This window comes from Coturnix japonica, chromosome 2 (assembly GCF_001577835.2).
Source record: "Coturnix japonica isolate 7356 chromosome 2, Coturnix japonica 2.1, whole genome shotgun sequence".
NCBI classification, from domain to species: Eukaryota; Metazoa; Chordata; class Aves; order Galliformes; family Phasianidae; genus Coturnix; species Coturnix japonica.
In genome coordinates this window covers 28,182,429-28,208,766 of record NC_029517.1, presented here as the reverse complement: position 1 = coordinate 28,208,766, position 26,338 = coordinate 28,182,429, and the positions used below count along the sequence as shown (strand labels likewise).

General features: G+C 41.0%; 1 protein-coding gene across 6 annotated transcripts in view; it reads left to right on the top strand.

Annotated features, from left to right (window-relative positions):
• Positions 1-22,836, top strand: part of RAPGEF5 (Rap guanine nucleotide exchange factor 5) — a 142,728-nt gene extending 119,892 nt beyond the window's left edge. For 5 of the 6 annotated variants that reach the window (XM_015853739.2, XM_015853738.2, XM_015853742.2 and 2 more), the window contains 8 exons: positions 102-224; positions 1,350-1,528; positions 4,792-4,882; positions 6,570-6,620; positions 7,731-7,818; positions 10,903-10,967; positions 16,577-16,631; positions 19,297-19,549. In XM_015853739.2, the coding sequence (XP_015709225.1) occupies positions 102-224; positions 1,350-1,528; positions 4,792-4,882; positions 6,570-6,620; positions 7,731-7,818; positions 10,903-10,967; positions 16,577-16,631; positions 19,297-19,415 (771 nt within the window). In that variant the 3' untranslated portion in view covers positions 19,416-19,549. Of the gene's footprint in view, positions 1-101; positions 225-1,349; positions 1,529-4,791; positions 4,883-6,569; positions 6,621-7,730; positions 7,819-10,902; positions 10,968-16,576; positions 16,632-19,296 lie in introns of all 6 variants that reach the window. The other variant, XM_015853736.1, reaches the window with a different exon arrangement.
• The last annotated feature ends 3,502 nt before the right edge of the window (positions 22,837-26,338 follow it).

The following is a 26,338-nucleotide window of genomic DNA, read 5'->3' as shown; positions in this document are numbered from 1 at the left end:
ATTACTTACTCAGCTTTGTTTTGTGCCTTGGTCTAGAATCTGTTTCATTTTGAACCTTTTGGCACTTCCTCGGGATTTTTTGTTCTTGTCTGTTAATTTAGAACCCATTTGCTGAAAATGAAGAGTTGCAGCAACGGTCTGTGAGAATTTTGGGAATCAACACCTGGGATCTTGCCTTAGAACTAACCAACTTTGACTGGAGCCTCTTCAATGCAATTCATGAGGTGAGCAGCATCATGTCCACTTCTGAATATATTACTGTCGTAAAATACTATGTTGCTATTGGGTTTTGAAGTTGCACTGGTGTTTTGGAGCATCAGCATTCTTGGCTCTTAGTTCATCACCATGACAGTGTGATTTCTCTGTGGTGATGTTAACTGAATCAGATCCAAGAGCAATGCGGTAATCCTTGATACTAAAAAAGTTTGTCAAAGGTTTTTAGCTTCCCTGTGGTGATGCATCTCATGTCCCCTGCATATCTCATGGGTTTTACTGACATCTGCCTAAAGAAATTAAAAAATCATGATTATTCTCAAAAAATATTCATATTCATGTGTTGTCTATGCAGGTTGTGCTTTGCATTCAACATTATTCCATTAAATATGTGATTCCACAAATAGGCATCCTTGATATGGCTTTAATTGCAACAGCATACAATATTTCAGCAACTTTAGATGTTCATAATACTGCCCTGGTTTGGCTTCAATGGGATAAAAAATATCGGACAGGATTTATAAAGGGGTATAATAACCCACTTCAGTGTCCATTGGATTATTTCAGCAACTTTGATAGATTCTGGTGTGAGCTGCTGAGTAAAACAGCTCATGCTGCAAAACGTCACTTGAAAATATCACTCACTGAAAAGTGTGATGGCTTTTTTGAGAAAACAACATGGGAATTCTTCTGCTTCTCATCAGATTTCATTTCATGTTCTTTTATTCAGATTAATCACAAAAACTAGAGCTAGACAAGGCTTATTGCACAGAAGGCAAGAGCAGCTCTTCTATTCATGAAAAGTCAGTCATTTTTAAAAAGAAATCAGAGTGGAAATTTTTCAGACTCTTCAGTACTCTTATATGGCTGCTTTTTCACACTAGGGTAGGAGTGATGAAATACAGAAAGAGACAGATTGGTGTAACCACATGCGGAACTGCAAGAAATCTCACAAGGAGTGTTGCAGGACTTTCAGTCCACTTACATACTGAAATACAGCTCTAGACTTTGCTAAACCGGATTTGAAGCATGAATCATTTGTGATTGGCCCGTGGACAATAAAAAATAGCCATCTGTTACTAAATCATGCCCTATTTACATTTAAACTGTTTTTCTTTGTTATTCATGTCTTCCAGCAAGAGCTGATATACTTCACGTTCAGCAGACAGGGCAGTGCTGAAAACACTGAGAATCTCAGTCTTCTACTTCAAAGATGCAACGAAGTCCAGCTTTGGGTTGCCACTGAGATACTTCTCTGCAGCCAGCTCTGCAAACGTGTACAGCTAGTCAAAAAGTTCATCAAGATTGCTGCCCAGTAAGTTTCTAAAATTACAATACAAAGCCTTGAATATGTGCATTACATGAATATTTATTGGGAGAGTTAGGTGCAAGAGCAAAGGCAAAAAACAGTTTACAGTGTAGTAAGCATACTTAGGTGAAACAGCCCATAAACAATAACAGCACAGACTTGTTGAAGCTAGATGTGGTGGAAAATACAATGTACAACTCTTTCCCAGCAGATGATGTTGCAGAAATATCTCCTTCCATAGAAGGGATCTTTGCAGGGATAACCTGAGGAACTCCAGTATAAAGCTATTTGAGTAGCAACACTGTTATTCACCGAAGACTGTAAGAAAACAGAACCTTCTGTTTTAAATGTGAAAGGTCTAACAAGCAAGGAAACTAGCTGCAGTAATCTGTTGCTGTATACAATCGTGTCTGGAGTACTCTTTAATTTATTGGAGCAGGACAGTTGTTCACTAATGAGATTTGGCAGTCTATTCTTGCACTATTAGTAAGTAGTACTGGCATTTATTTTGTGCCTTGGAACAGCATACGTATATGTAGTATACACAGAGAGCTTTTTTCCTCTGAAATCGCTCTTATTTTGGTAACCAAGGGAACAGAGCAGTTTAAATACGTGCAGCCATTCTCTTTGCCTCTTTCTCCACTTGTTGGTCTTTTGCAGTATTTGAATATGCATGTTCATGGAGAATGTATAATTTGTTCCCCTCATCAACTGGATTGATTTAATTTGCAAGGCAGTTTCATACAAAAGCCTGTTGTCTGCTGAAGCAGTGCCTTTGGCAAAATTAATTCTCCTAATCTAATCTTGTGTAACTCATAAATGTGATCTGATTTAGTTTGTAAGTTCTATGGTATATGGTAATGCCTTATCAATGGCCATGTTTGGCCCAATTACATCGAAAGTGAATGGTTCTGTCCCACATGAGTGTAGATACATTTGTTTCTAGACTAGAATGTTGCTCTGTCTCAGTTAATTCCATGTCTGTGAAGTGGGTAGTCCAAGTTGTGGAAACTAAATACAGTTGTCAGTAAATGATAGACAAGCTCTCCCAGTGCATTCAAGAAGCACCCATCACCCAGCATGTAGATTTTGACATAACAGATATGCAGAGAGAACAAAGTGTAGTTTGCTTGAGGTCTTTTTTTGTTTTTTAATTCTGGAAAGCATGTTTCCAAGCAAAAATATGATTGTATCTCATCAGTTCTGGAAGAGCTGATAAAGGGGAAACAGTTAAGGTACAGGGATAGTGTTCCAAGCAGAGGCACAATCCAAGCAGCCCTGCTGTTTTATTTATGATGGAGGGAGGCAGGGAGCTCTGAGCAGTTCAAGTTGCTTCCTTCTCCCTCAGAATCAGCAAGGAGGCTCTCTCTGATTTCCACTTTGTCAGCAAAATAACAGACCCGCACTAGACTATGATACTATGATACTATAATGATCTGAGATCTTATGTTAAGTGTGTGTGTGTGTGTGTGTGTGTGTGTTTGCGTGCTTCATTGTTGAGGGAACTCCACCTGTAGAAGATGGAAGGCTTAACACAAGTATGTCAGTACTTAAGGAGAGACAGTTACTGACACACAGATGTCTATTCTTCTGTTGATGAAAGTCTAAAACAGAAAACAAGTGATTTGATAGAGAAAATGAGTTAGCATGTTGCTAGAAATGAGCATCTAGAGGAGTTAGAGAAGCATTTCAGCACAGTGTTGGAATAAATGGATTGTAACAGATGCCTTCATGCTGCTCAAGGGGTGGCTGACTGAAATACATAGCTTCTTTCTGCCATTCCTTGAGAGAATTGGGTCCTCCAATAGCAGTTTATCCAGTTTGTGTTGGACTCCTTTGTTGTTTCGCAGAGGATTACCTCTGAGAGCTGCCTGGCTTTAATGATGAAAGAACTCAAACAACAGAGTCAGGATTAACTTCAAGATAACTGAAATTAAGTGAGAGGCACCAGCTAAAGATGGTATGCAGTGATGAGTGTGAGCTTTATGCAAACTTGTAACAAGTGCTGGAGAGTTTCCAGTTTAAAGCACTGGCACATATTTTTCTCTGATGATGAATCCCAGTGAGGACAGTGGATTCACTCATACTTAAAATCATCTTAGGATTCTGCCTTTCTCGTACTCACAAAAATATACATCTGTCTATTGCCATCTTCAAGAATCTATGGAAGTGAAATCTTCTTTGACAAGGGCTCAGGATTTCCAGATATCATATTTTCTAATTGACTAGAAATAAGGAGGAACTGACTGTATGTAGGGAAATGTCAAAGAATAGAGGTATCAAGTGAATTCCATAGAGAGTAGTACTGAAACTAGTGTGAACTACAGCTAATTTATAGGGATATGTAAAAAGAACATTAATCAGATTTTCAGACAATAAAAATGATGAGGGATTGCAAATGCATTGGAGGATAAAAGAAAAAAGAAAAAAAGAATGATCTAAAGACTCCTTGTGGCATGTGCAAACAACAGTGGGATAAGATTTAATTTAGATAGATGCAAAGTAATTCAGCTCGGGAATTCTAATACCAAGCTGAAGAAATAAATGCATGATTGTAAAGAACAGTGCTGTGACAAAGGTCCTTTGGTGATAATAGATGACAAATTAAAGACAAGGATAAAGTGTGATGCTGTTCCGAGTAGATATACTTTATGTTTATTTTATACTTGCACAGGAGAAAGATGTAAGAACTTAGAGGGAAAGCAGTAATTGTGCTCCTCCTTCCTTCCCCACTGTCTCTTTACCTCTCCTCAGTAAGCAGGAAAGAAGGAAGTTAAAATGAAATACAAAGAATTCAATGAAAAATAATAGCAATATGGAGAAATAGACTTAAATCCATGGCCACAAGGAGAAATTGAAGGAACCAATGATGTACAGTTTGCAGAAAAAATGAGAAAGAGGATGAAAATATTTATAATACAAGAGAGTGGAGGTCAAGGATTTATTCTGTATGGTAAAGGACAGAAGAGAGTAACTTGAACAGTGAAAAGGGAAAATTACTTCCGACAGCAAAGGAAGAAAAATAACCTGCCAACAACAGGGTTGATGAAACATGGAACACTTGCTAAAAAACTTCTTAGAGACCCCATCACCTAGACTGCAGGTGGCCATGGTAGGATGTTTAATGAGTTCATTACGTGGAAGATGATTGTATGTTAGTGCTGAGAGCTGAAATTGGACTCAGTAACCTAGGATACCTGTGCTTTCCATTTATCTCTTATTCTGAGGACAAAAAATCAGAATACAACATTCATACTTTTATCCCACAGCTGTAAAGCCCAAAGAAATCTGAATTCATTCTTTGCCATTGTTATGGGTCTCAACACTGCATCTGTCAGCCGGCTGTCTCAGACCTGGGAGGTAAGACACATCTTTGTATCCTTTAGATCCTGTCAAAACCATTTCTCTTGTAGGTTGTGTACTGGTGAATTACCTTTTCTTCCTAATTATTTGTTTTTCATGCTGAAATCAGTCAGTAGAGAAACTTTACTGTGACCCAAAGCCTTAGATGCGTACCTTGGAGATGCTTTTGAGTACCAGCAGCTGAAACCCAGTGGCCATTGGAGGGTTGCAGAGCTATCTAAAACATGAAATCATGCATATGTAAACAGCACTGAATATGCCAGTGACTTTGGCATGAAGAGAAATGAGGGCAGTGAAATGACTGCTGCTTTGGGATTAAGTTTGCAGGGACTCAGATAGTCGAGGCTACCTTTAAATAACAGATAGAACAAACAGTATAGAGGAAAAATACATGCATTACAGAATCCCCATGTGTCTCTGGTTTCTAAAATACCTCGCTCCACACTATGGGTTGTCTTCATCCCTTTAATCTAGGCTGTGGTAGAAGACTGGAAGAGACTAAGTATTATTGGCAACAGTGTGTGATTCTCTTGCTCACGTAGCAGTGAACTCTCCTGTATGGTCAGACCCTTCCAGGGATCATGTGCCTCTGGTGGACTTCTCTGTGAAGAACAAACTGTGTTGTTTGTCTGAACAAGCAGTGTCTCTGCATATGTATCGCTGTAAATATGTCAAGTTCCTGAGTGTGAAATATTTATGAAGTCACAGGCATTTAAAAAAAAAAAAAAGAAACAACTTCACTGCACTGCAAATTTCAAAAGCAGAAGGTTATTTGCATTAGTAATGTGACTTCTGGAAAGTAGAGCAATGTTTATAAATTAATTATAATTACTTACACATGTAAATGAAGCCACCTAAATTTAAGCAACCATTTACACACTAAATTATGTTGGTTCTGCACTTGAATTCTTAAACATGCACTGTACTCCCAAGCATATTCTACCTTTTTTTTTTATACAGTATGCGGTATTTTAATGACCCTAACTTTCTCTGATTGAAGATATGAAAAATGTGCAATTGCAACTCCATATCCAGTTACTTTAGCATTTTAATCATACGGCACATCCACTTAATCTTAATTGTTCTGAATCTCTCTTCCCTGGTAGTGTCATTGTGGCTGTCAGGGTGTACTTAGGTACATGAGTGAGGCAGAATTTGTAGTAAAAGGGTAACTTCTACTGGACTATCCAGCACAGCTGGAAAAAATAGACATGTTTTCAGGCCCACAAACCCTACTGAAATACCAGCAGTAAAATTCAAATTAAAGAACAATTGCTTTGGCTGTAATGATGTAAATCCATTAAGGCATCTTAGAGATACAGCCAGCAGATGCTTATGGAATAGAGTAGGCGTTAGCATACAAGGGATGAAGGAAGAAGCTATTTTGTGCTTAGGCTCTCAAGGAATCCTTCCCTGTCAGATTAGAACGAGATATCAGAGATGAGGTACTCATTTTTTATGAGAGTTCTCTGACACCATCATGGGAAGTAAATAAAAGCAACTTTTAATATGCTTTTTTTGTAAAAGGACACTGTGTATGGAGGCTGCAGGATGTAGAGCAGCTCCGGCATCCACAGATCCATTCTGTGGGGAAAAAAATAAATAAATCAGCATTTCTCTGTTCTTGTTTGTTTGCCTTTATTTTTTACCAGCCCTACTTTTTTTTTTGTGTTCCCCACTTCAGAAAATTCCTGGGAAGTTCAAGAAACTTTTCACAGAACTGGAAAGCTTGACAGTAAGTACAGCACTGGCAGCAAAACAGAGTTGTGTGTCTTTACCTACCATCCTTCTTTCTAATTTACGTTGAGCCTGCCTGTCACTGGAGCTAGAACCTGGTTGTGTCAGATCAGAGGTTTGCTGTAGGCCATGCAGCCCTCCAGAGCTCAGAGATGGTCTTGGAAAAGCAAAAAAGAAACAGGCTGCACTCCTGACAGCTGGAGGAAGGGCAGAGCGAGGCAAACGTGTCACCTGTTCACCATTATCATCAGTTTGGAAACTGTTCTATTGCTGGTTGTTAATCCTCTGTCCGAAGAAATGTGCTGCAGATCTCAGACAAGGAGGACAGCTGACTTAAAAATAAAATAAAAATAAAGTAGTCAGAAGCTAAGCATCTTTGTCTCCATTATCAAAGCTGAGTAAACAAGTGTTTCCTCTGGCTGTCAGAGCTGGGTGCCTGGTGAGATCGCTGCCTAGTGCAGGGAGCGTGAAATCCAGCCTTTAACGATTGTCATGCTGCTGCACTATGAGTCCTTTATTAATTAATGTGTTTTCAAGATTGTCTGTGAGCTGCTGTACAAAACTACTTGTTTAGAGAGGAAATTGAGATGAGGTTTTGAATTGCACAACGCCACTGAACCATGTTCTCTTATTTTCTTTGAAAATGTCCAGTATGTTTCATCGATCTGAGAATAGGTGTTTCTGTTTGGTTGTTATTTTGCTTTTGTGAGGGAGGGTGGAGTGAGCTTGTGGGTATTTTTCGCAAGAAGAAACTTATCAGCAATTTGCTCTAGGGGAACATTTTGTGCTAGAAAGAAAGCTGAAGGAATTTGGCTAATAGAAAATCATGGGGAAATTACGGAGTAGTTGAGGTGTATCGGTTCTGCAGCTTACTCCAGTTTTAGAACTGCTTCATCAAGAGGAACATAATTACTTCAGTTCTTCTCATTGTTTACATTTCTTCTTCAGCTTAGGAAGCCACCTAGTTTGAAAACCTTTATCTACCTCATTTCCTGAAGAAACCTTCTTGTATCTAAGTTGTGTTCGGATCATAAGCCGATAATGGATTTAGAATTGCTCTTTTTATAGCCTATTGATTTTTCTCTCTATTACCCAAATGGTTTTGTAGGACCCTTCGCTGAATCATAAAGCTTACAGAGATGCATTCAAGAAAATGAAATCTCCGAAGATTCCCTTCATGCCCTTACTTCTGAAAGGTAATGTTAAAGCTTATCTGCTCTTCTTTGTCACCTGAGCGCATGTGCAAAAATTTGTGGAGGTTAGTTAAAATACTCGTAAGGAGATTATTCTTTCATTTGGAATTTAGGTAAGTATGTGGCACACTCAATGAAATCTACAAGAAAGTGGGAATTTTCACAGCTTTTTCCATGCTGTGCCCCACTGCAGTTTGGTGTGGTTTGCTTGGCCTTGCCAAGCTGACATCACTCATTTTGTAAAGCAGAGAGAATGGGTTGTGCATCTCAGTCCTGCTGCAGGCTGAAAGGTGTGACAAAACCGCTTGCTAGCGCAATGTCTTGGGCAGCGAGTGCAGTGGCAGGTATCTCGGTTATTCCATTATATCGGTGTCATTAATTATTAATCGCCTTGTCTAGAACGTGACAAATTCATTTGATTATTCCTGTGTTCCGAAAGTGTTCTCGTTAGGCTGTTTCTGCTAACCTGCTACTGCTGCAAGTTTAACATGTTTGGAGACAGTTCTCCAAATAAGCCGGTGACGGTTTGGTAGCCGCAAGGCACTTCTCCTCTTGGCAGGCTTCTAAGTTGTTTGCATTAATTCAGCTGGATATAATTATCAGGGCTTCAAAGGAAGGCAAACCTGAACAAGTAACTTGTAGTAATGATGTTTGCACTGCACTGCTGAGAGGGGTGAAAAAACACGCACCTAAGAAGCATTCATGCAGCGCAATCTTGTGTCTCTGAAGTGTGCTGTATAGTGAAGAGACATTGCAAAATAACACAGCAAGCGTCTTCAGTATGGTGATCCAGAAGAAAATGTTGCCAGGGCTGACAATTCCCAATGTATTGCACAGTACGTATGATGTAGGAAGAAATTTACTCAGAGGGTGGTGAGGCACTGGCACAGGATGCTCAGAGAAGCCATGGATGCCCCATCTCTGGAGGTGTTCAAGGCCAAGTTGGGTTTGGCCCTGGGCAGCCCTGCCCGTGGCTGGGAGTTGGAACTGGATGATCCTTAAGGTCTCTTCTAACCCAGGCTGTTCTATGACTTTGTTCTCCATCAAGCATGCTTGTATTAAGACTATTTGCAAAACAATTTATATGACGTTAGCACAGAAATCATTAATAAATCAACAAAATCCTATATTTTAGCACAAGAGGAATAGAAGTAGTTTCAAGTTAAAAAATTGAAATAAGAACCTTGCTCTAATAATGAGAAATAGCTTCAGAGTGTCCCTTTAAAGTTAATTAACTTTAAACCTGGAGCTCTCTTACAGAGAGACACAGCATTAGAAAGTCAGGCAGATTTTTCAAGTATGCAATAAAATGCTGTGTTGTACCCTTACAACATAGCTCAGATGCAATTTTCTGCTCCATTGAATTTATCTAGACTCATAGTTGTTGGCCACAAAGCAAATTTCTGTTTCTTCCACCCTCAGAGGTATCCATTGCAGTCATAGACTTTAAAAGCTGTCTGGAAATTTATGCTTGTAGTAGAGATTCTTCATTAGAGGTGACGTTTTTTAACTGTGCTGATACAGAGACAAGTAGTGCCTGCCTGCCAGCAGGGTCATGAAGCCTTGTCCTTTCCCTGTCCATTTCCCTTGGTGCTCAAAGATGGAGAAGGTGCATCTGGTCCTGTGCCCTCCTTTCTCCATATGCTCAGAGTGCTGCCCAGGAGCAAGAGGTGGTGGAAGCATGCCCAGGGTGTCCCCATGCTTACCCCACTTGCTCAGGAGTGCCTGAGTAGCTCCCAGCTCTCCAGCACCCCTCAGGCAGAGCTCTGCCTAATGAGTCCCAGCTCTGGGTTTCCAGGCTGGTATTAAGCCATTAACATTTCCATTCTAAGCAATTACAAAATCCCCCTCAGGCACGGAGCTAATCTTTAAAACAAAAGGAAATAAATCAGGTTGGCTGTTTTGGAGTAGGATGAGCGAGACAATAAAGCAGCCCCCAGTGTCAGCTGCAGGTTCTGTGATCTAAAATCCCCCAATTCTAGGGGACCAAGTAGATATGAGAGGGAGCCCAGAGAGATCCTGAGATGTGCAGTTACACAGCTGTCCTGGGGACTGGCACCTCAGCAGGGAGAGCTGTGGTTTTTACCAAGGAATGGTGTCAGTGCCATGTTGTTAGATCAGTGCTCTCTCATCCCGGTTCTCACAGGCATGCACACATCCATGCAGTGTGTGGCCAAAGTGAGAGACGAAGGGTCTGGTGGTGGTGCTGCTTTGTGTCATCCAGAGGATGCACTGCCGAAGTCTGCCTGTGACCTCGGTATCTCATGTTCCAGACAAGTCTTGCTTTGTGTCCTCATATGCATTAGAAAAACAGACAAAAATGACCTCCAGTTCCAGTTATAATCATAATCTTAGCAGCACTTGTTTTGCCTGATTTTTTTTAATTACTATTTTTTCCCCCCCTCTCACCCATTACAGTGCGTTCAGTTCCCTTCCTGGAGCTAAATATAGACCTTTTCCGTTTCCTCCCACTGACCTTTTTTTGTCTTTGCAAATCCTCCCCTACAACGCTGTGTAAGGCTGTTTTGATTCCCTAAGGTTTCCCTGGCCATAATACCTACCTCACGCAAGGCTTTTGAACTCCAATGAACTCCAGTTTGGTGGTTCTCATTTAACCTCACTGCTTTCCCTGGGGGTACTTGAGAGAGTTGCAATGAAGAAAGAGGAAAGGGTGTCAGAACTGCCCCCAAGCCTGGTGTCTCTGCCCCTGTGGAGCTCACAGCTTGGAGACTCAGTCCCAGCCTGGGCACAGCCCCAGGTATCATGGCTGGATCTATCCTGCAAGCATGTGTCATGCTGGGTACTTCTCTTGCACCCAGTCATTCTCTGCACCACATGCACTCCATGGGGAATTCAGATTTAATAAGAATTCTGGGCTCTGACTTGAAAACCCTCTTGTTACGATGTCTATGTAGTGTCTATCATTATGCTAAGGTTTTTTCGCCTTTTGTAAGGTGTTATGATAATCTTTAATGGGATGTTTTCCTATCTTTTCCTTTTAGTTGCTGTTTAGAAATATCACTTATTTGTACAGAAAAACAAAATCCTGCAAAATAATTCTTTTCCTTTAACTTTTTTTTTTTTCAGATGTAACATTCATTCATGAAGGAAACAAAACATTTCTGGATAACCTTGTTAATTTTGAAAAGCTGGTAAGCTTTATTTTATTGTTCCTGTTCTTCACAGAAATTCCTGTTCTTTCCTTTCCCATCTTTATCTTATATGACTAAAAAGAGTTTAATCTGAGTGAATCAGGAGGAAGTAAACAGAGGTTAACTTTGCTTTGAAGAGCAAACAGGATAAAACAGCTGACAGTTGAACTCTCCCCTACCCCTTCTTCTGCTCCTCTTCTCACTCCTCCCTCCCCGCTTCTCTGTAAAGTGGGTAAGGTAAGTCAAAGGTACCCAGCATCAGTGCTGTACAGTCAGCTCAGTTTATTCCCAGGGGAATCTATTCCTTTGCACCACCTCCTAGGCTTTTTCTTTTCAGTTCCATTCTCCAGTTTTCTCTCATTTCTGTTGTCTCAAGGCACTAACAAAAAGGTATCTCTAGTTTAACCACTTGTGACTGAAGTAAAATTTATAATCTAGGTTAGATGATGAATAAATGAATGTCTGAAGTGTAAATTAAACTGAATGTACGCACCACTGTACTAACTCATACGGAAGACCACTCAATATCTTTGGGCTTTTCTACACCAGCCATGATGGGACCTCTGTGCTGCCATGACATTCTCAATGAACATTTGATTGTCTAATTTGCTCCAAGTCTTTGCTGATAACATTTTGTAGCACTGAAAGCCATAGGTTATATATCTGAACACTGCTGGTATGGAGACATGTTGGTTTTGTTGGGCTGGTGTATTTGATCAAAAAACCAAAATGTTCTTCCTGATTGCTTCCTGATGCGCCATGAGACTGTGAGTCCAGATGGCTGTTGCTGGGGAGTTGTTTCTAACTGTTTTCTCCACATGTTTACACTTGTTTGAGAATGATCATGCAAACAGGGAGTTATTCGTGATCCAGATGTTGAACTGATTTTTTTCAGATCCCATCATAATGTACATTGTCCTTCAACTTATAAGCAGATGTGGACTTTGACTTTTGAACCTGAGACCCCTTTTTTGTGTTTTCTACTTGATTTTTGCACCTTATCTTGTCGCAGAATTGGAGAACACTGATTTGCATTTAATGAAAGGTTTTCTTGTCCCAAGTCCATTAACTGTTTGACCTTTAGGTGTTTGCATAAAACTCATTAGCATGTTCTTCTTCATTGCCTCTTGGAAGTTCATCCAATTAACATGTAAATTAAACTAGCCCTTGATGCACAGTAATTGTTACTAAAATCCCCCCACTGGCCCACATATTAATTTAGTGAATACGAAAGATCTGATTCTTATTTGAGCTTTAGCCAGACCTTGTTTGTTTGTTGTTCAATCATGTATACATTTAATGTGTGCTGGGCTTGCTTGGTAAGATTTCCTGTCCTTGCTGTCACCATTGTGTCTCCAGAGGTGGTGGAATCTTTGCTAATTGACTTCAGTGAGCCAGGATTTCACCATTCTGATGCAAAAAGATAAATGGGCATTTTAATGGGGGAGGGTGTGTGTGATGCTGATGGGGTGAGTGTTGCTGACACTGATGCTTCCTCGGAATTGTTAGTCAGATCACGCCCTGAGGAACCTGCTGTCTCATGGCTGCCTGTATACATATGAATACAAGCAATGGAAGTGGAGGCTTAGAAGACATTTTATTATGGGTGTAATTGGAACTCAGATAGTATAAGTATCCTGGTGGTTCACTTGTTAAGGTCTGTGTGCATGAGCTTACTTAACAAGAAACATTACACATCACCATGTATATGCTCATGTTTCTTTTCTATTTGTAAGGGCTTTGTCCCAAGGAAGTCTTCCTGGATGTTTTACATTGTGCTGAGCTCTTTCTGGCTTCTGAGAAAAATTAGGGTTGACATTGGCTCCTGCTTAGTTTGGATCAAGCCACTGAACCTCACCTGCAAATTTACTGTTGCAGAAAAAGAAGAAAAGAATTATTCTACCATAGCAGATTACTGCTTTGGGGAAGAAACTTACTCACTGTCATAAATGTGTAGAGTTTCTACTTAGGAATTTCAAAGCAAAGATGGTTTATTATGTCTTCAATCGAGTAGATATTTATGAAATATTTCAGATCTGCATTAGACACCTGACCAGAAGAAAGATTTGTCTGAACCATTGGTTTTTTTTCCCAATAATTTCAGTTGGCTTATTAAAATATATAATCCTTTACTGCAATCCCTGCTTCTTTTATATTCTTAGACCATCATGGCCACAACAATCCTACCGTGACTGAACTTGATTTGACATGACATGATTGCAGTGAAGACAAAGTTAATTCAAAATATAAAGAAGTGAATTTGCAAAGAGAAAAAGAAATGATCTTTCATCTCTGTAATGTTTTGCAGTAATAGCAGAAGTTGAAGGAATTGCAATGGTTTATTTAACTCCGTGTTGGGTAAACTCTAGTTTACAATAGATCCATACTTAGTTCCATACCCTCTTCCTATACAAAATCTGAAGGAATAAATGAAAAGATAGTCTTTTACTGTTTCACCTCAAGATATTTCCATTGTATTTACTGAGCTGCTTCATTGAAATGTAGCTTCAGTTTTTTTTCAGTGGGCAGCCATCACCCATATCTTAACAAGGACATGTCTTAGCCACACTCCAGCAAACCCTAATACAGGTCAGTGGCCATTACTGGCTTAGATAATGACATCTCACATTGTACATTCAGCACTGAGCTGAAGATTTTCAACCTGCACACCCCAAATATCTTTGCAACTCCCAAGCCCATTCTTTTCTGCTTTCATCAGCTGAAGAAGTGTGAATGATCCCAAGGTAGATGGTAGGCTGAAAACCCACAAAAAAAGGTGTTACTTATCACACTAATGGTATGCAAGCATTTGTTTAAACAGTCAGGAAACTGTATTTGAATATGCTGAATTTTTTATATTACAGTTGGATCCCAGAGAACTGGTAATGGACAGGCAGTCTAATTAGACTAGTAAAGAAGGGAGATTTGGATTCTGCTTTAGGAGGGTGTTACACAAATAGATTCTTTGCTGCCAGACCATCACCTCCAGAATCAGTCTTGAGATGGACCCCACAGTGACTACCAAGAGTGAAACAGCAAAGAATGACAGTTTGTGAGATAATGGGATCTATTCTAAAAGCCAATTTCAAAGGGTAGCAGCTGGAAAATGTTATAGCATCAGTATCAGTGGAAGTTGTATCTCTCTCAGTACTCACACTATTAACAGTGAAGTCAGGGACATCATGGTGGAACTTCTCTATAATCAGTGTAGGGATGTCAGCATAATAGCTAGCCATGATTGCAGGGTGAATGAAACACAAGAGATAGGGGGAAAAAAAACAACAACAGAAAACCCACCTTATTCACTGACAGAAGGAATATGAAGAAGATTCCAAGAAAGATGTGCTGTTTTGCTTGTGATAAGCTCTCTCCTGTGGAGAGGTCCTGAAAGTGCTGCTCTCTGGGTGGTAAGAGTTGAGCTGTTCTGTGTCATTCTGATCTTAAAGATAATCTGCTGAAGACAGCTAATCCATTCCACCTCTGCTTATTTTTGACGGAGATGTGAGAAGAATACAAGCAGTTCACATGAGATGTTACATCATTACTGCTAGCTGCAGTTTGCTTAAATTAGTTACCATATTTGGTGAAGAGTTGTTGGCTAAATTCTATTTTTTCACTTTTAGATCACCAAAGCAGTCAAATAAATAAAAAGAGCAATACTTCAACACTAGTTAAAATGAGTACACTTCGCTGATTTATAGTGAACAATCCCCATTTTCATAAGTTGAAGACCTGAGCCTGAAAGAAACCAACCTTAAACCTTTGTATTTCCTCTGCATTGTCTTTGTTTTATCAGGGACTGAATTGTTTTCTTCAGAGTGTCTGGTATGATGTTACTTTTTGGACATAGGAGAAAAGTTGATAACACTTCTGATGTTATAGTTGCTGCTAAATAGTGTTGTACAGAGACAATGCATATGCAGCAAAGGGCCCAAGGACTGGGAGGGAACTGAATTAGAACAGCTGTCTTTAGCTGTCTGAAGGGATATTCCATACCATATGACATCATGCAAAAGGAGTTCTGAAGGGTTCATCTTGCTTTCTTCTGCTGCTTGGAGGGCTAACTGGCATTGGTAAAGGGCTGGTGAGCAATTGCTTGTGCATCCCTTGTTATATACATTCATTTATATATACATATATATGTATGTTGTTGTAACTATTATCTTTATCCTTTTCCCTCAGTAAGTAGTTTTATCTCAACCTATGAGTTGTTTTTTTTTCTTTCTGATTCTCTCCCTATTCCTGTTGGGAAGGGGAGGAGCAATAATAATAATAGTAATAATAGTAATAATGTATCATTAGTTATGACTTGTTAGAACAGTAAAATGGACAGACATTTGTAACTCAAAGGAGAAATATTTGCAGATGAGTATTGTGAGGTACCAAAGAGAAATCTCCTATGTAGCATCAAGTTCCACTACTACTATTGTTTCAGTGAATATTCAAGGCAGGTCTCTCTCATCTCCTCCCCCACCATATTTGTGGCATTACTATATGGCAGTTGCAGTAGTCTTCCAGATCAATAATGATTCTGTTAACAGTGATCCATAGATGGCTTTTATGCTACCACAGGGGAATGTGAGCATGAGATTGTGAGCTGCTGAAACCACGTACATTGTCACCACAGGAAAATGGGAGAAACTAGCAGCTAAGAATGAATCTTCCTGATTTTTCTTACTTCTGATTATTGCACTGGAAAGAAGAATCAAAGTTCAAGTTTTCATTTTCCCAAGGCTTTGTTTTCTCAGAACTTTAAAATCTTTCCTCTTTGGTTGGATGTACATCCTTCTTAGAGCCACAAAGGAGAAGACTAGTTCACTATCATTTCTTTTCTTCTGCAATGGAGCATGCTGTTCCAATTACCTAGGACTGTCTTTTGTTCCATGATCTGCAGGTAGTCATCTTGTGAGTGTGGAAAGTACCTTGTGTTTTGCTGTTTATACTTTGACCTGTCAAAATGGGACAGAATTCTCTATTTTGAACAAGAGAGTTGTGTATCCCTGTTAGCACCAACCTTTTCTAAATGGTGTACCTGCACTATCGCCTTCTTGGTGCGTATCTACAGAGCTGTCAGTGTGCTTCCTCAATCCAGGGCTGTGGGCTGTTATTTTTGTGTATTGGTTATCACAGTACAGAAAACTGCCTGATACTGGGACCTGATTGCACTAGGCAGCATGCAGATATACGCAGAGGTGTTATCTGTGCCATAGAAGGCTTGCAGCCTAGTTAGACACATGGAGACAAAGGGAGAGATTGCAGAATACTGGAAACCCCAGGTAGTGAACAAGACTCAGGAGATGGATCAGAAGCATCCAGCCAACCTGCAAGACTTTCCTCCTGTAGGCTTTCAGTTTAATAGAAGTCGCAGGAACAAAATAAGTAATTATATGGTTGTTTTCATTACTCCTTGCCATAGGCTCTAAGGGAGTTGTTATTTAATCTGTGCAATATCAATAAGGACCTGTTCTCCCACTCTCCTCATTTTCTACTTCACTATAGTTGATTTTTTTTTTGCTTTACAGTGTAAGCCAGGGAGTTTTTTCAGAATTTTCTAATGACGGAAACCCTCTCAGACTTTTACACTGATGTTTTATGTCTTGTCTTTGCAGCACATGATTGCAGATACAGTTCGATCATTGAGACATTGCAGAAATAACCAGTTTGGTGAGTAGCCAGAATCTGTTACTTGTTTTGCTTTTTTAGAGCCTTAGCGCTGGTTGATGGTTACTGAGTTATCTCAATATTTTCTGTAAATCTATGAGATGTCCTGGCTTCCAGATGCTGAAAGATGTTATTCATTACCATGTTGTGTTGAGGGACATGGTTTAGTGGGAACTATTAGTAATAGGTGAACGGTTGGACTGGATGATCTTTTAGGTCTTTTCCAATCTTGATGATTCCATGATTCTATGATTCTACCATGGCTTTTCACTTGATTTCCACCATCAGTATTTGCTTGCTTTTTTTTAACGGACATTCCATGCAATGGCTGAAGTCTTGAAGACACTAAGATCCTCTGGGTTTCATTGACTAGGTGCAAAGGAGTTGGCTGCATTTGCGCCCATGACAGAGAAAATCTGCAAGATGAGCTCAGCTTGTTTTTGATACTGGAGAGCTTATGAAGCAAAGGCTTCTTTTTTTTCTCTTTCCGTGCTATTAGACACCGGAGAATCTGACCATAAGGACCCATGCCAGACGACCCTACCTTGATTTGTTTTTTGCTAACAGAGGAAAAACCTTGTTTTTCTCCTCCTCAGCATTTCTCATTCTCTGCAGAGAGGTTAAGTGCAGGAAGGGGACAAACACAGCACTATTTGAGGAAGTGGTTATCGTTTTTAAGCCAGAAACACTAAACATGTAATGACTAAAACTGAGGCCACTAAAAACAATTTGTCCAAAGAGCTTTAGAACTTTGCTGTAGCCTGAATGCAGGATTTTCATGGCTGGGGAAAAAGAATTTGAATCGTTTCCTTTAAGCTGTATTTTCAGCAGCTGTCAGCACAGAGCACAGACCCTGACAAAAAGAATATTAAAAATTGGTACTTATTAATAATGTACTCTGGAGAATGATAGGTACTATTAAGATCTCCATTGAACACTTTGTTCTATAAAATTACTGCACGTATGCACAGTTTTTATTAAACAAAGGTTGCTTGCCATTATGGTTTTTGTGTTACATAGATATATATAAAGAATGGGAGAAGGAGAAGGGCATGCCTTTTTTTTTGTTTTTATTCAGTTAGACCAGGTGCTGAAGGAAATAGTGATTAATCCAAACTGCACCTCTGTAAGTTAGAATGCCTCTTATTTGCCATTATGAAATGATAACGTTGGTTCCTTTCATGATTCTTTTTGTTTTGCTGCCTCTCTGTAAATCTTTCATTGTTTATATATATATATTTTAGTGGTTTTGTAAACACTTCAACATAAATCTGAGGTTAATACCCAAGATTTATCTTATAATCTGGTAGTTTGAAGTGCATGATTGTTATTTTATTTTACTGCAGACTTGATTTATTGCGAAGCTGGCATTTAAGAAGCAGCTTTTACAAATATCCCTGTAGGCATTCTATTTTTTGTTATATTCGTTTAGGCATGAAATGAATTCACTGAATATTTATTGAGACTTTATGGACAGTTTCCTTTTCTAGTGGGCTTATTTTGCTCTTAGGATTGTGAATCTTTCTACTGCATCAACTCCCAGATTGGCCTGAGAGTGGCAGGCATCTTGCTGTAGGAAAAAAAATCAAACAAAAGCAAGCAAGGCTTTTTGTTATTGCTTATGAACTGTATCAAGTGTATTTAGCGTGCAGGCCAAAATGTTTCCGGATTAGAAGCTGATTAGGTTCCAAGGAAGACTGAAATGCCTTTTTAATGGAAATAATATTTTATTTGTACATACTAAATCCTGAAAACAAATAATAGTGTTTCCAAAATCAAGCAAAGCAGCCTGAACAAATAACATAGTTCAAGCTTTTGTAATTTCAAGTGTTAATGAGAAATACAAATGTTCCTCAGTGTGTTCAGCACAGCTGCTGCGAGCCTATTCCCCAAGAACAGAAAGGTCACCGACGTGTTCTGACACAGATTTATCACATTCTCATGTTCTCACCCACATTTCTGAAGTCAGAGAAGTGCTTGGAAATAGCTCCTGAAAATTGCTGCCCAGGAGCACCATTAGCAGCTGTATGCAGAAGCTGCTGCTTTGACATCCAGTGTTACACTGCCTCAAATAGTGCTCATTAGAGTCAAGGAGGATGGTTGGTTCCTGGAAAGCCTGTTGGTGTAGCTGGAGAGTGTGGAAAAAAAGGATGATAATGAAACAAAAGAGAGGGGGAGGGAGTGTGTGGGTTAAGCTGATTGGTTCTGGAAGTCTTGAGCATTTTCTTCTTTAATTGGTGGCAATATTATTAATGGACTAGAGCAGAGCTCTTCGACCTTCGACAGCCTGTCAGCAGTCAGCAGCACAGGGCAATGTATCTCATCATTTTGTCTGCCTGACTCAGTGTGTCTCAGCAGCCTTGGATGCAGCTCTTCTGTTCCATTTCTGCTGGTCACCAGCACTGCTGGAAGGTTTCACAGGCAGTGAGTTCCCCAGGCTAATGCCAGGCACAACTATCTTCTATTTAAGCCACCCTTCATGTTGTAAGTTGCAAATCTAGCTCCTCTAACCTTTCAAGCACCTGTAAAAGAACAGCTGCCTTCTGAGTCGCTGTGCAGCACTTGACATGGTGGCACACAGGGGACTTGGAGGTGCTGTGATGGCTCACAGAAATGCAAAGCAGGCAAGGGTTGGCTTTCTGACCCAGTCTCTTTCTCTGTCTTGTAGGTAATGAAGTTCCTTCGAAAGAGCATCACGAACTGAAGCCATACATCCACCACCTGCACGTCATCGACAACCAGCAAGCTCTCTTTGAGCTTTCTCACAGGATAGAGCCGCGAGCGTGAGCGTACACAGCTTCGTAGACCTTGTAACTGCAGCACTTTGAATTAAGTGAATGTTTATGCTAAGCATGTTGCTTCCCTATATGAGAACAGTTTACTGAGTTTTATCAGTAGCTCACACAACATGCACAGGAAAATCAGGCAGAGCAAGCAAAGGAGCTACTCGCAGAGCTGCAGGGCAAGCTTGGTGCCATCCCCACTTGTCACCAAATGGAGCAGCATTCTTTGAGCTCAGGAGCTTGGTTTCTGTGAAAATATTGTTTGGTCCAGTGTAGTTTTCAATGCAGATTTTGCCAGTATTAGAAAGAAAGGAAGCGTCGTGTCACAGCAGCAAAACATTTCCACAAGCAACATGCAGCAAGGGGATTCTCAGTTCATCGCAGTACGTACCTCGCTAATTCAAGGCTGCCAAAAATACTGTGCAATCCGTGCAGCTCCCCTGAGTCACCGGAACATCTTGTTTGAGATAAATGCAGACAACCAGGAATGGAAACATAAAAAGGCAGCGCACCAGGTGAAACTCAAGCCTGTCATGATCTGGAGGTCAGAACTAAAGAGCTGATACTGTTCTGGCCCCTCAAGCACCTGCTTTATAGAATACACTATCAGAGCCAATCCACTTTTGTTGCGGTTTCTGGACACACGATTGTTTGTACACAAAAAATACATGAATTTCTTCCTTTTCAGTTATCTCAGTTTTAGTATCAGGTCCTGCAGATAATGTGTAATAAACTGTTATAGCAGGAGCTTTTTTTTTATCAGCTTAGATTACAGCCTGCATTGTGTCTATTCCAAGGCAATGTCTAGGCTCACCTACCTTCCTAACTAACCTTCTGGAAATACTCCACTCCATCAGGCAAAACGTCACCTCACTTGTGCACACTTCCAGTTTCTAAGGAGCAGCGGGGTACCCCTTACAGGATACCAGGGAAGCACCTGCATACACAGCAGGCTCTCATTATTAAGGTCCTCTTCAATTTCACATACCTGAAAGTAATTCTGAGCACATACCAAGATGGCATTTCTAATGTCCTATGTATGACTGACCTAAGCCTAAGCACCACTATCACCGCAGCTCTGGTTTTTAGTGTGAAGAAGTTATCCCAAAATAATCTGGTGTATGCCACAGGCAATAGGCAGAGTGCTACTCTGACGTAACAGTCCCTTTGCAGAGCAGGGAGGTGGATGCATTGCACTGCTTTGCCTTTCTCTATTGCATGTGTTCCACATGAGGAAGACTTCCAAGAAGATGCTGCTCTACTGACATGAGGGTCTACTGAAGTAGCACGCTCTTCATCATAGTTTTATCTCTGGTTTAAAGGGATTAAAGAACAGCTTTAACAGGTAGTCTGTGGGGGAATCTGTAGAATGCAGTCAGTTTTCCCATCTGTGAAATACTGTATAGATCTATTGTAAAGGAAACAGATGTTTCAGAAATGTATTTGCTTGTACTTTGTTATTATCAAATCCTATATAATTTTTTGTTTGTTTTTTTGTTTTGGTTTGTTTTGTTTTTTTTAGAAAAAAAAAATCTTCTTTTTACCCAGTGAAAAGAACAAAAAAGAAAAAATAAACTCTTGCTGGCCATGGAGTAAAAATTTGCTACGTTCTTCTGTAGATGTGACTGCACATACTGTAAATAACTCTTTTGTGCAAACAGACCAAAACTGTTCAGATGAGGACACTACCTGCACTGGGCTCCTTTTGCAGTGTAAGAACACAAACCACGGGTTGTGTTTGCTTCTTGTTTTGTTGCAATTCTTCCCCTGGCTACAGCACTCCTTGAATCCCCACCCTGATGTATTACTTGCTTTGTTTGCTGGTTTTTGAGCTCCCCCTTGTGAAATCTCATTATGTGGCATTATTTTTAAGAGCTTGGACCCGACTGCATGCACTGTGCTCATACAATACTCTGCTCCACGAGTTGTTTTGTTGAAACATGTGGGAGAGGGAGCATAAGAAAGTACCTTGTTTCTCTGCATTCAGCTCTGTGATAGCTGTGGTGGTTACTGCTGATGAAGCCACAGGCAATGCCAGAGATAAATGAAGGAAATTAAAGAAGAGGGGGAAAAAAAGATGACTGCTCAGGCATTGATTGGAAAGCGTGCTGAAGCCAACCTGAAGGCATCTCACTGACTGCAGTCAGTGGCTGGGTAATGCTGCACCAGTGGGCTCCAGGCCAGGCTGGATGCTGGCTTTCTGCACACTGCAACTCTACACTGAATTGGGTGCTGTCAGCCCTTATAGCTGGCAGAAAACCAGTTTGAAGGCACACAGCCAGCACTAAGCACGTTATCTGTGTTATGGCTAACTGGGCTATTCTTTAAAACTTGATGAGTTAATTTTCATAGTGGCCTTTCTTATTTGAATATGACTTTGTGGTCTGGAGGCCCAACTTTGATGCGTAGGTGTCACATTGCAAAGATAGATCTTCCAACTGTTACCTTAAAGGAAAGGCAAATAACCCAAATCTAGACGTAATCTGTAACAGAGTCTTCCTTCAACAACTGAAGTGTTGCAGAGCTGAGCTGCAGTCAGGCAGGCACTTTAAAGAGTAGCTGGTGAATGAGAAGTAAAGTGAATGAGATGGGGGTCCCACACAGTCTCTGCCAGGGCCCAGCACAGGTAACACTGTGAGTTTTAAGTCACTCTTCCCCCTCCAATTTATGTTACGTGGATGAAATTAATGAATCTTCTGAGTTTACGGCAGTCACACCTATGGTTATGGTTAGATACTGGGCCTATTTGCATGAGTAGCTAGGAGGAATAATTAGACAAAACAAAGGAAAAGGCTTCCATGACACATTTAATTCTAGCCCCATCTGAAGTAAAAGTTAACTCCATTTGCATGACACTGGCAAGAAAAAAATAAAAGGGAGTATTGATAACAAAAAGATGTGGCTGTAAACTGATAAAGAAAGTTGTAAATACTAAACATTTTAGCAGAGTAATATTTATTTGCATAGCCTATTTATTGTCATTGTATTACACCGTTAAGAAGTACTGGGATGAAGTCAGTGGGCTGAGGAAGAACACCTGCCTGTTATGTTCTCTCTGAGTGCCATAATGCTGTCAGCTTGCATTAAGAGTAATGAAATAGAAAATCCCAAACCAAGGTGTTTACCTAACTTCTCAGGGACTACAGCTAGTAGTTATCCACCGCTATGAGACTCGGTATGTATGAAATAATCTGATTTACTAGAATCAACGTCGCCAATGTTTTCCTTCTCATCTTACATGCTTGTCTGCCTCTGTACATATTAATTGTGTTGTGTATTTATGAGAGCTAGTAAGCAATAATTTATATGTCAAAATGGCCAAGCAATACAAGGTTAAAACTTGTAGAAGCAACTGTTACATTTATCTTGCATTTTCCAGTGTTTTTTAATATTGCTTTTCAAAATATAAAGACTACCTTAATGAAGCTGGGCTCTGTGCCTTCCTGTCTTTCACTTACCCTCACTGTTCCTCACTGGTGTATTTCGTACTCATACTTTCAGTCATACAGTCCTGAAACCCCTCATAGCATTTGCAAGGGGAATACAGCATGTGTCAGGAGCCTGACCCCACTCAAAGCACTGCTCTGGTGGGTGGGACTTGCTAATGCTGATATATTCCAGGTAGTTTCAGAAGCAGATGATGTTAATGGGGGTCTCAGCTGTGCCTTATCATCACTGTGCAGACTGAGAGGGGCCTGGAGCTACTGTGAGAAGTCCCTGTGGGAGAAGGAGGAGTAAACCTGTCTTCCAATCCCCCAGAGTCTGCTTATCAGCACTTGATCCTCTTAGTGAGGACAGTAAATGCTTTCCCCTTGCTTCAGTTGTCCCTACTGGTGCTGCTGTGTTTTTTTTCCCCCTGCCTTCTCTCAGCTGTCTGCAGCAGGGAGGATCGATTTTAACTGGAATAATTAAGGCAATGCAAGCTCAGAATGTTGACACAGCTCTATAATGCTGTTTAAAGATACTTCATGGCCAGACATCCTTTTCCAGGCCCAGCTGTGCTGAAGACTTTGTGCTCCCAGCTGTTGATCGCGGTCCTTCCCATGAGACCATTTCTCCCCACACTTCAGCTCAGGAGGCCTAGTGAGCATTTCCCAACCTCCTGCAGATACTTCAAGCCCCGTGTAGCTTGCATGCAAACAGATTACTTTGCACAAAAGGGCTCTCCCTCCATCCCCCTGGAAGCATGGAAATGTGTAGCAGCATCTGAAGAGCGCTGCTCACCCTTTCCAGGTCCCACTTCCCCAATGGGAAACCACTTAAAAAAAACCCAAAACAACAACAACAAAATTAACAGTCAGGAAATATGTAAAACCCTGAAAAATAAAAATGAGGGGGAGGGGATGAGAGGGGGATTGGGAAAGGGGAGAGCTGTTCAGGAGGACACATAAACCCTGCAGTTGAGGGGGAAACTCTTTGTGTGCTCTCCTTGGGTATGATTGGTTGTACCCACATATATAGAGTGCTGGGCTTACATGTAAGCAGGAGCTGTTGTCTTTTCTGTGTGGGTTGGTTGTACTCCTGGTGTCTACAGTGGATTCCAGTGAGGTTTCAGCCATCATCTCTGTGGTAAGTAGTCAGAGCAGTTCTGGGGATGATAAAAATGCTGGATCCAGTGTAGTTCAGATTATAGTTTGGTAGCAAAGTCAAACTTTTCCTTCTTCATTTTGTAGAAGCAATGTGTCTAAAATGAGCAAGATATGAAGATTTCTTTTAACAGAACCATATGACCTACAAAACACGCAAGGACAGTTGTGTTGATAGGTTTAAATGATGGCTCTGGAAGGAGATGGGATATCTTCACTGCACAGTGTTTAGAACAGGTTTTCTTTTTGTCTTGTACCAAGAGCTGCAGGCAGTTTTCAAGGCTTCCCAAATGTAAGCAGCTTGGGGCTTTCCTGTTCTCCTGCAGTTGCTCTTTCCTAAGTACAAGTTCTTTCCTGCCCAGAGTGATGGGAGGAGCTGCTCTGTGGGGAAATCATTTTGGTAGAGTGTTACTGAGCTGGGGGAAGTGACACTGGCACAACTCATCCATTTAACCTAAGTGGTAAAGTGCCCCTTGAGAGTAGCACCACCAGCTGTGACAGATGGCTTGAAAGCACAGGGCTGTTCTTTGCTGGAGGGGAATTTACCAAGAAATCTAAATAGGGCTGAATCAGATCCAGAAAATATTGTTGTCCAAATTCTCCTTGAATTCTAGCAGCTCTGTACCGTGGGCACTGCCCTCTGGTGAAGAACCTTTTTCTGATCCCTCTGACACAGTTCCATGCTGTTGCCTCAGGCCCTGTCGCTGTCACACAGAGCAGAGCTCAGCGCTGCCCATCAGCTCCCTATAAGAGCTGCAGCCGCCATCAGGCCTCCCCTCAGCTCCTCTGCTCTGGGCTGAGCAAACCAAGGCACCTCAGCTTCTCCTTCCTCATGCACACTGACCACTTGACACCTTGCCTGTTGGTTGGAGGCCTCTCTGTGAGTTGATGATGTGATGGCAGGAACTGCCAAAGAGTCATAGAGCTCATCTGGGAATGATTGGAATCATTCCCAGATTGTCTGGGGTAGCCTGCAACTCACTTACATACTCTTATCTAGTGTTTATCTGATGAGATTTACTTCATTTTAAGTGAAGTGCTCCATTTTAATTTTAAATAAAGAGTTTCTGCTGAATAATGTAATGTAGCTTACCTAACTACGTTTAATGTCGTTCTTTCTCTGCAAGGAGCAGATCATCATTTTGATGGAGCAGAGGGCTTGGTTGGCATGGTTGCTTCCAGCAAAAGCCAGCTGGAACAAACTTTTCCTGCAGCTAACCTGCTCTTAGCAGTAGCTTCCCTTTCCAAAATTCAGATACCATTGACATCTAGTGGTAAAATCCTGTGGCAGCGTATTGCATCAAAACTGCCTGTGCAGCCTCAAGAGACTGGGGTATCATGCAGCCAGGAGAGGCTCCTCTGTCATCTGTGTGTTCCACTGATCCCAGTTTATTAGATTTGTTGGCTCAGATTCCTATTTAAGTCGAGTGATGGGATTATCTGTTCAGCCTTTTTGTGCACATTTCCCCCTGGATTTAGTTTCCAGCTTTTATGATGAGAGGGCACATTCACTTAGGACAGATGCTAATGGGAATAAAGACCGCTGCCTCCTCAGCTGTCAGTAGTCCCCAGAGTCAGCGTCTCATCCAAAGCTGCTGGCTGCAGCGTGAGCATTTGGCCCAGGGCAGCTTCTCCAAACATGCCACGGAGTTGTCTGCGTGCATTTGACAAAGGCAAGCAAATTCCCTGCCTGCTGGGCTTAATAGTGTGATGCTGAATTCAGTGTTTCATCTGAGTAGTGGTTTTGTGGGAATGCGTGGCAGTTTCTCACCAGGAGGTGCTGTTGTACACATGCACCTTGCTCTCTTGGTAGCTTGTAGCTATATTCACCTGACCTTTGAAAAAGAGGAGGTTAAACTGGCCTGTGTAGCAGCGCTAAGCATTGATCCCAAATACAGTGTGCAGCAAACGAATCACACTATGAAAGGGAAAAGGGTTGCTGCAGGTTGAGATCTTTCAGGTGTCACTGCCCACCTGGCAGGACACACAGCTCGGCTGGGCTGTGTCCTATGGAGCAGGCACAGGGCACACTTCTGTACCTGTGGTCGGTGATGTGGGGCAGATCTGCAATCCCTGTGCCATTGTGTGTCACCTCCTCTTCGCCCTGGGCACGATGCACTGAATTCCGCTTATCTTTAGTACCTCTATGTACACAGCTGAGTGAGGGACCAAGCTCATGTTATGCAGGATAACTCTTGTATAGCAGATAACTCTTGTTCATTTAGTGGATCCATAAGCAAGTCAAGTGGAAAAGACCCTTAAGATTGTCAAATCCAACCATTCACTGAACACTTCCAAGTTCAGCTCTGAACCATGTCACTTAAGTGTCCTGTCAGCACAT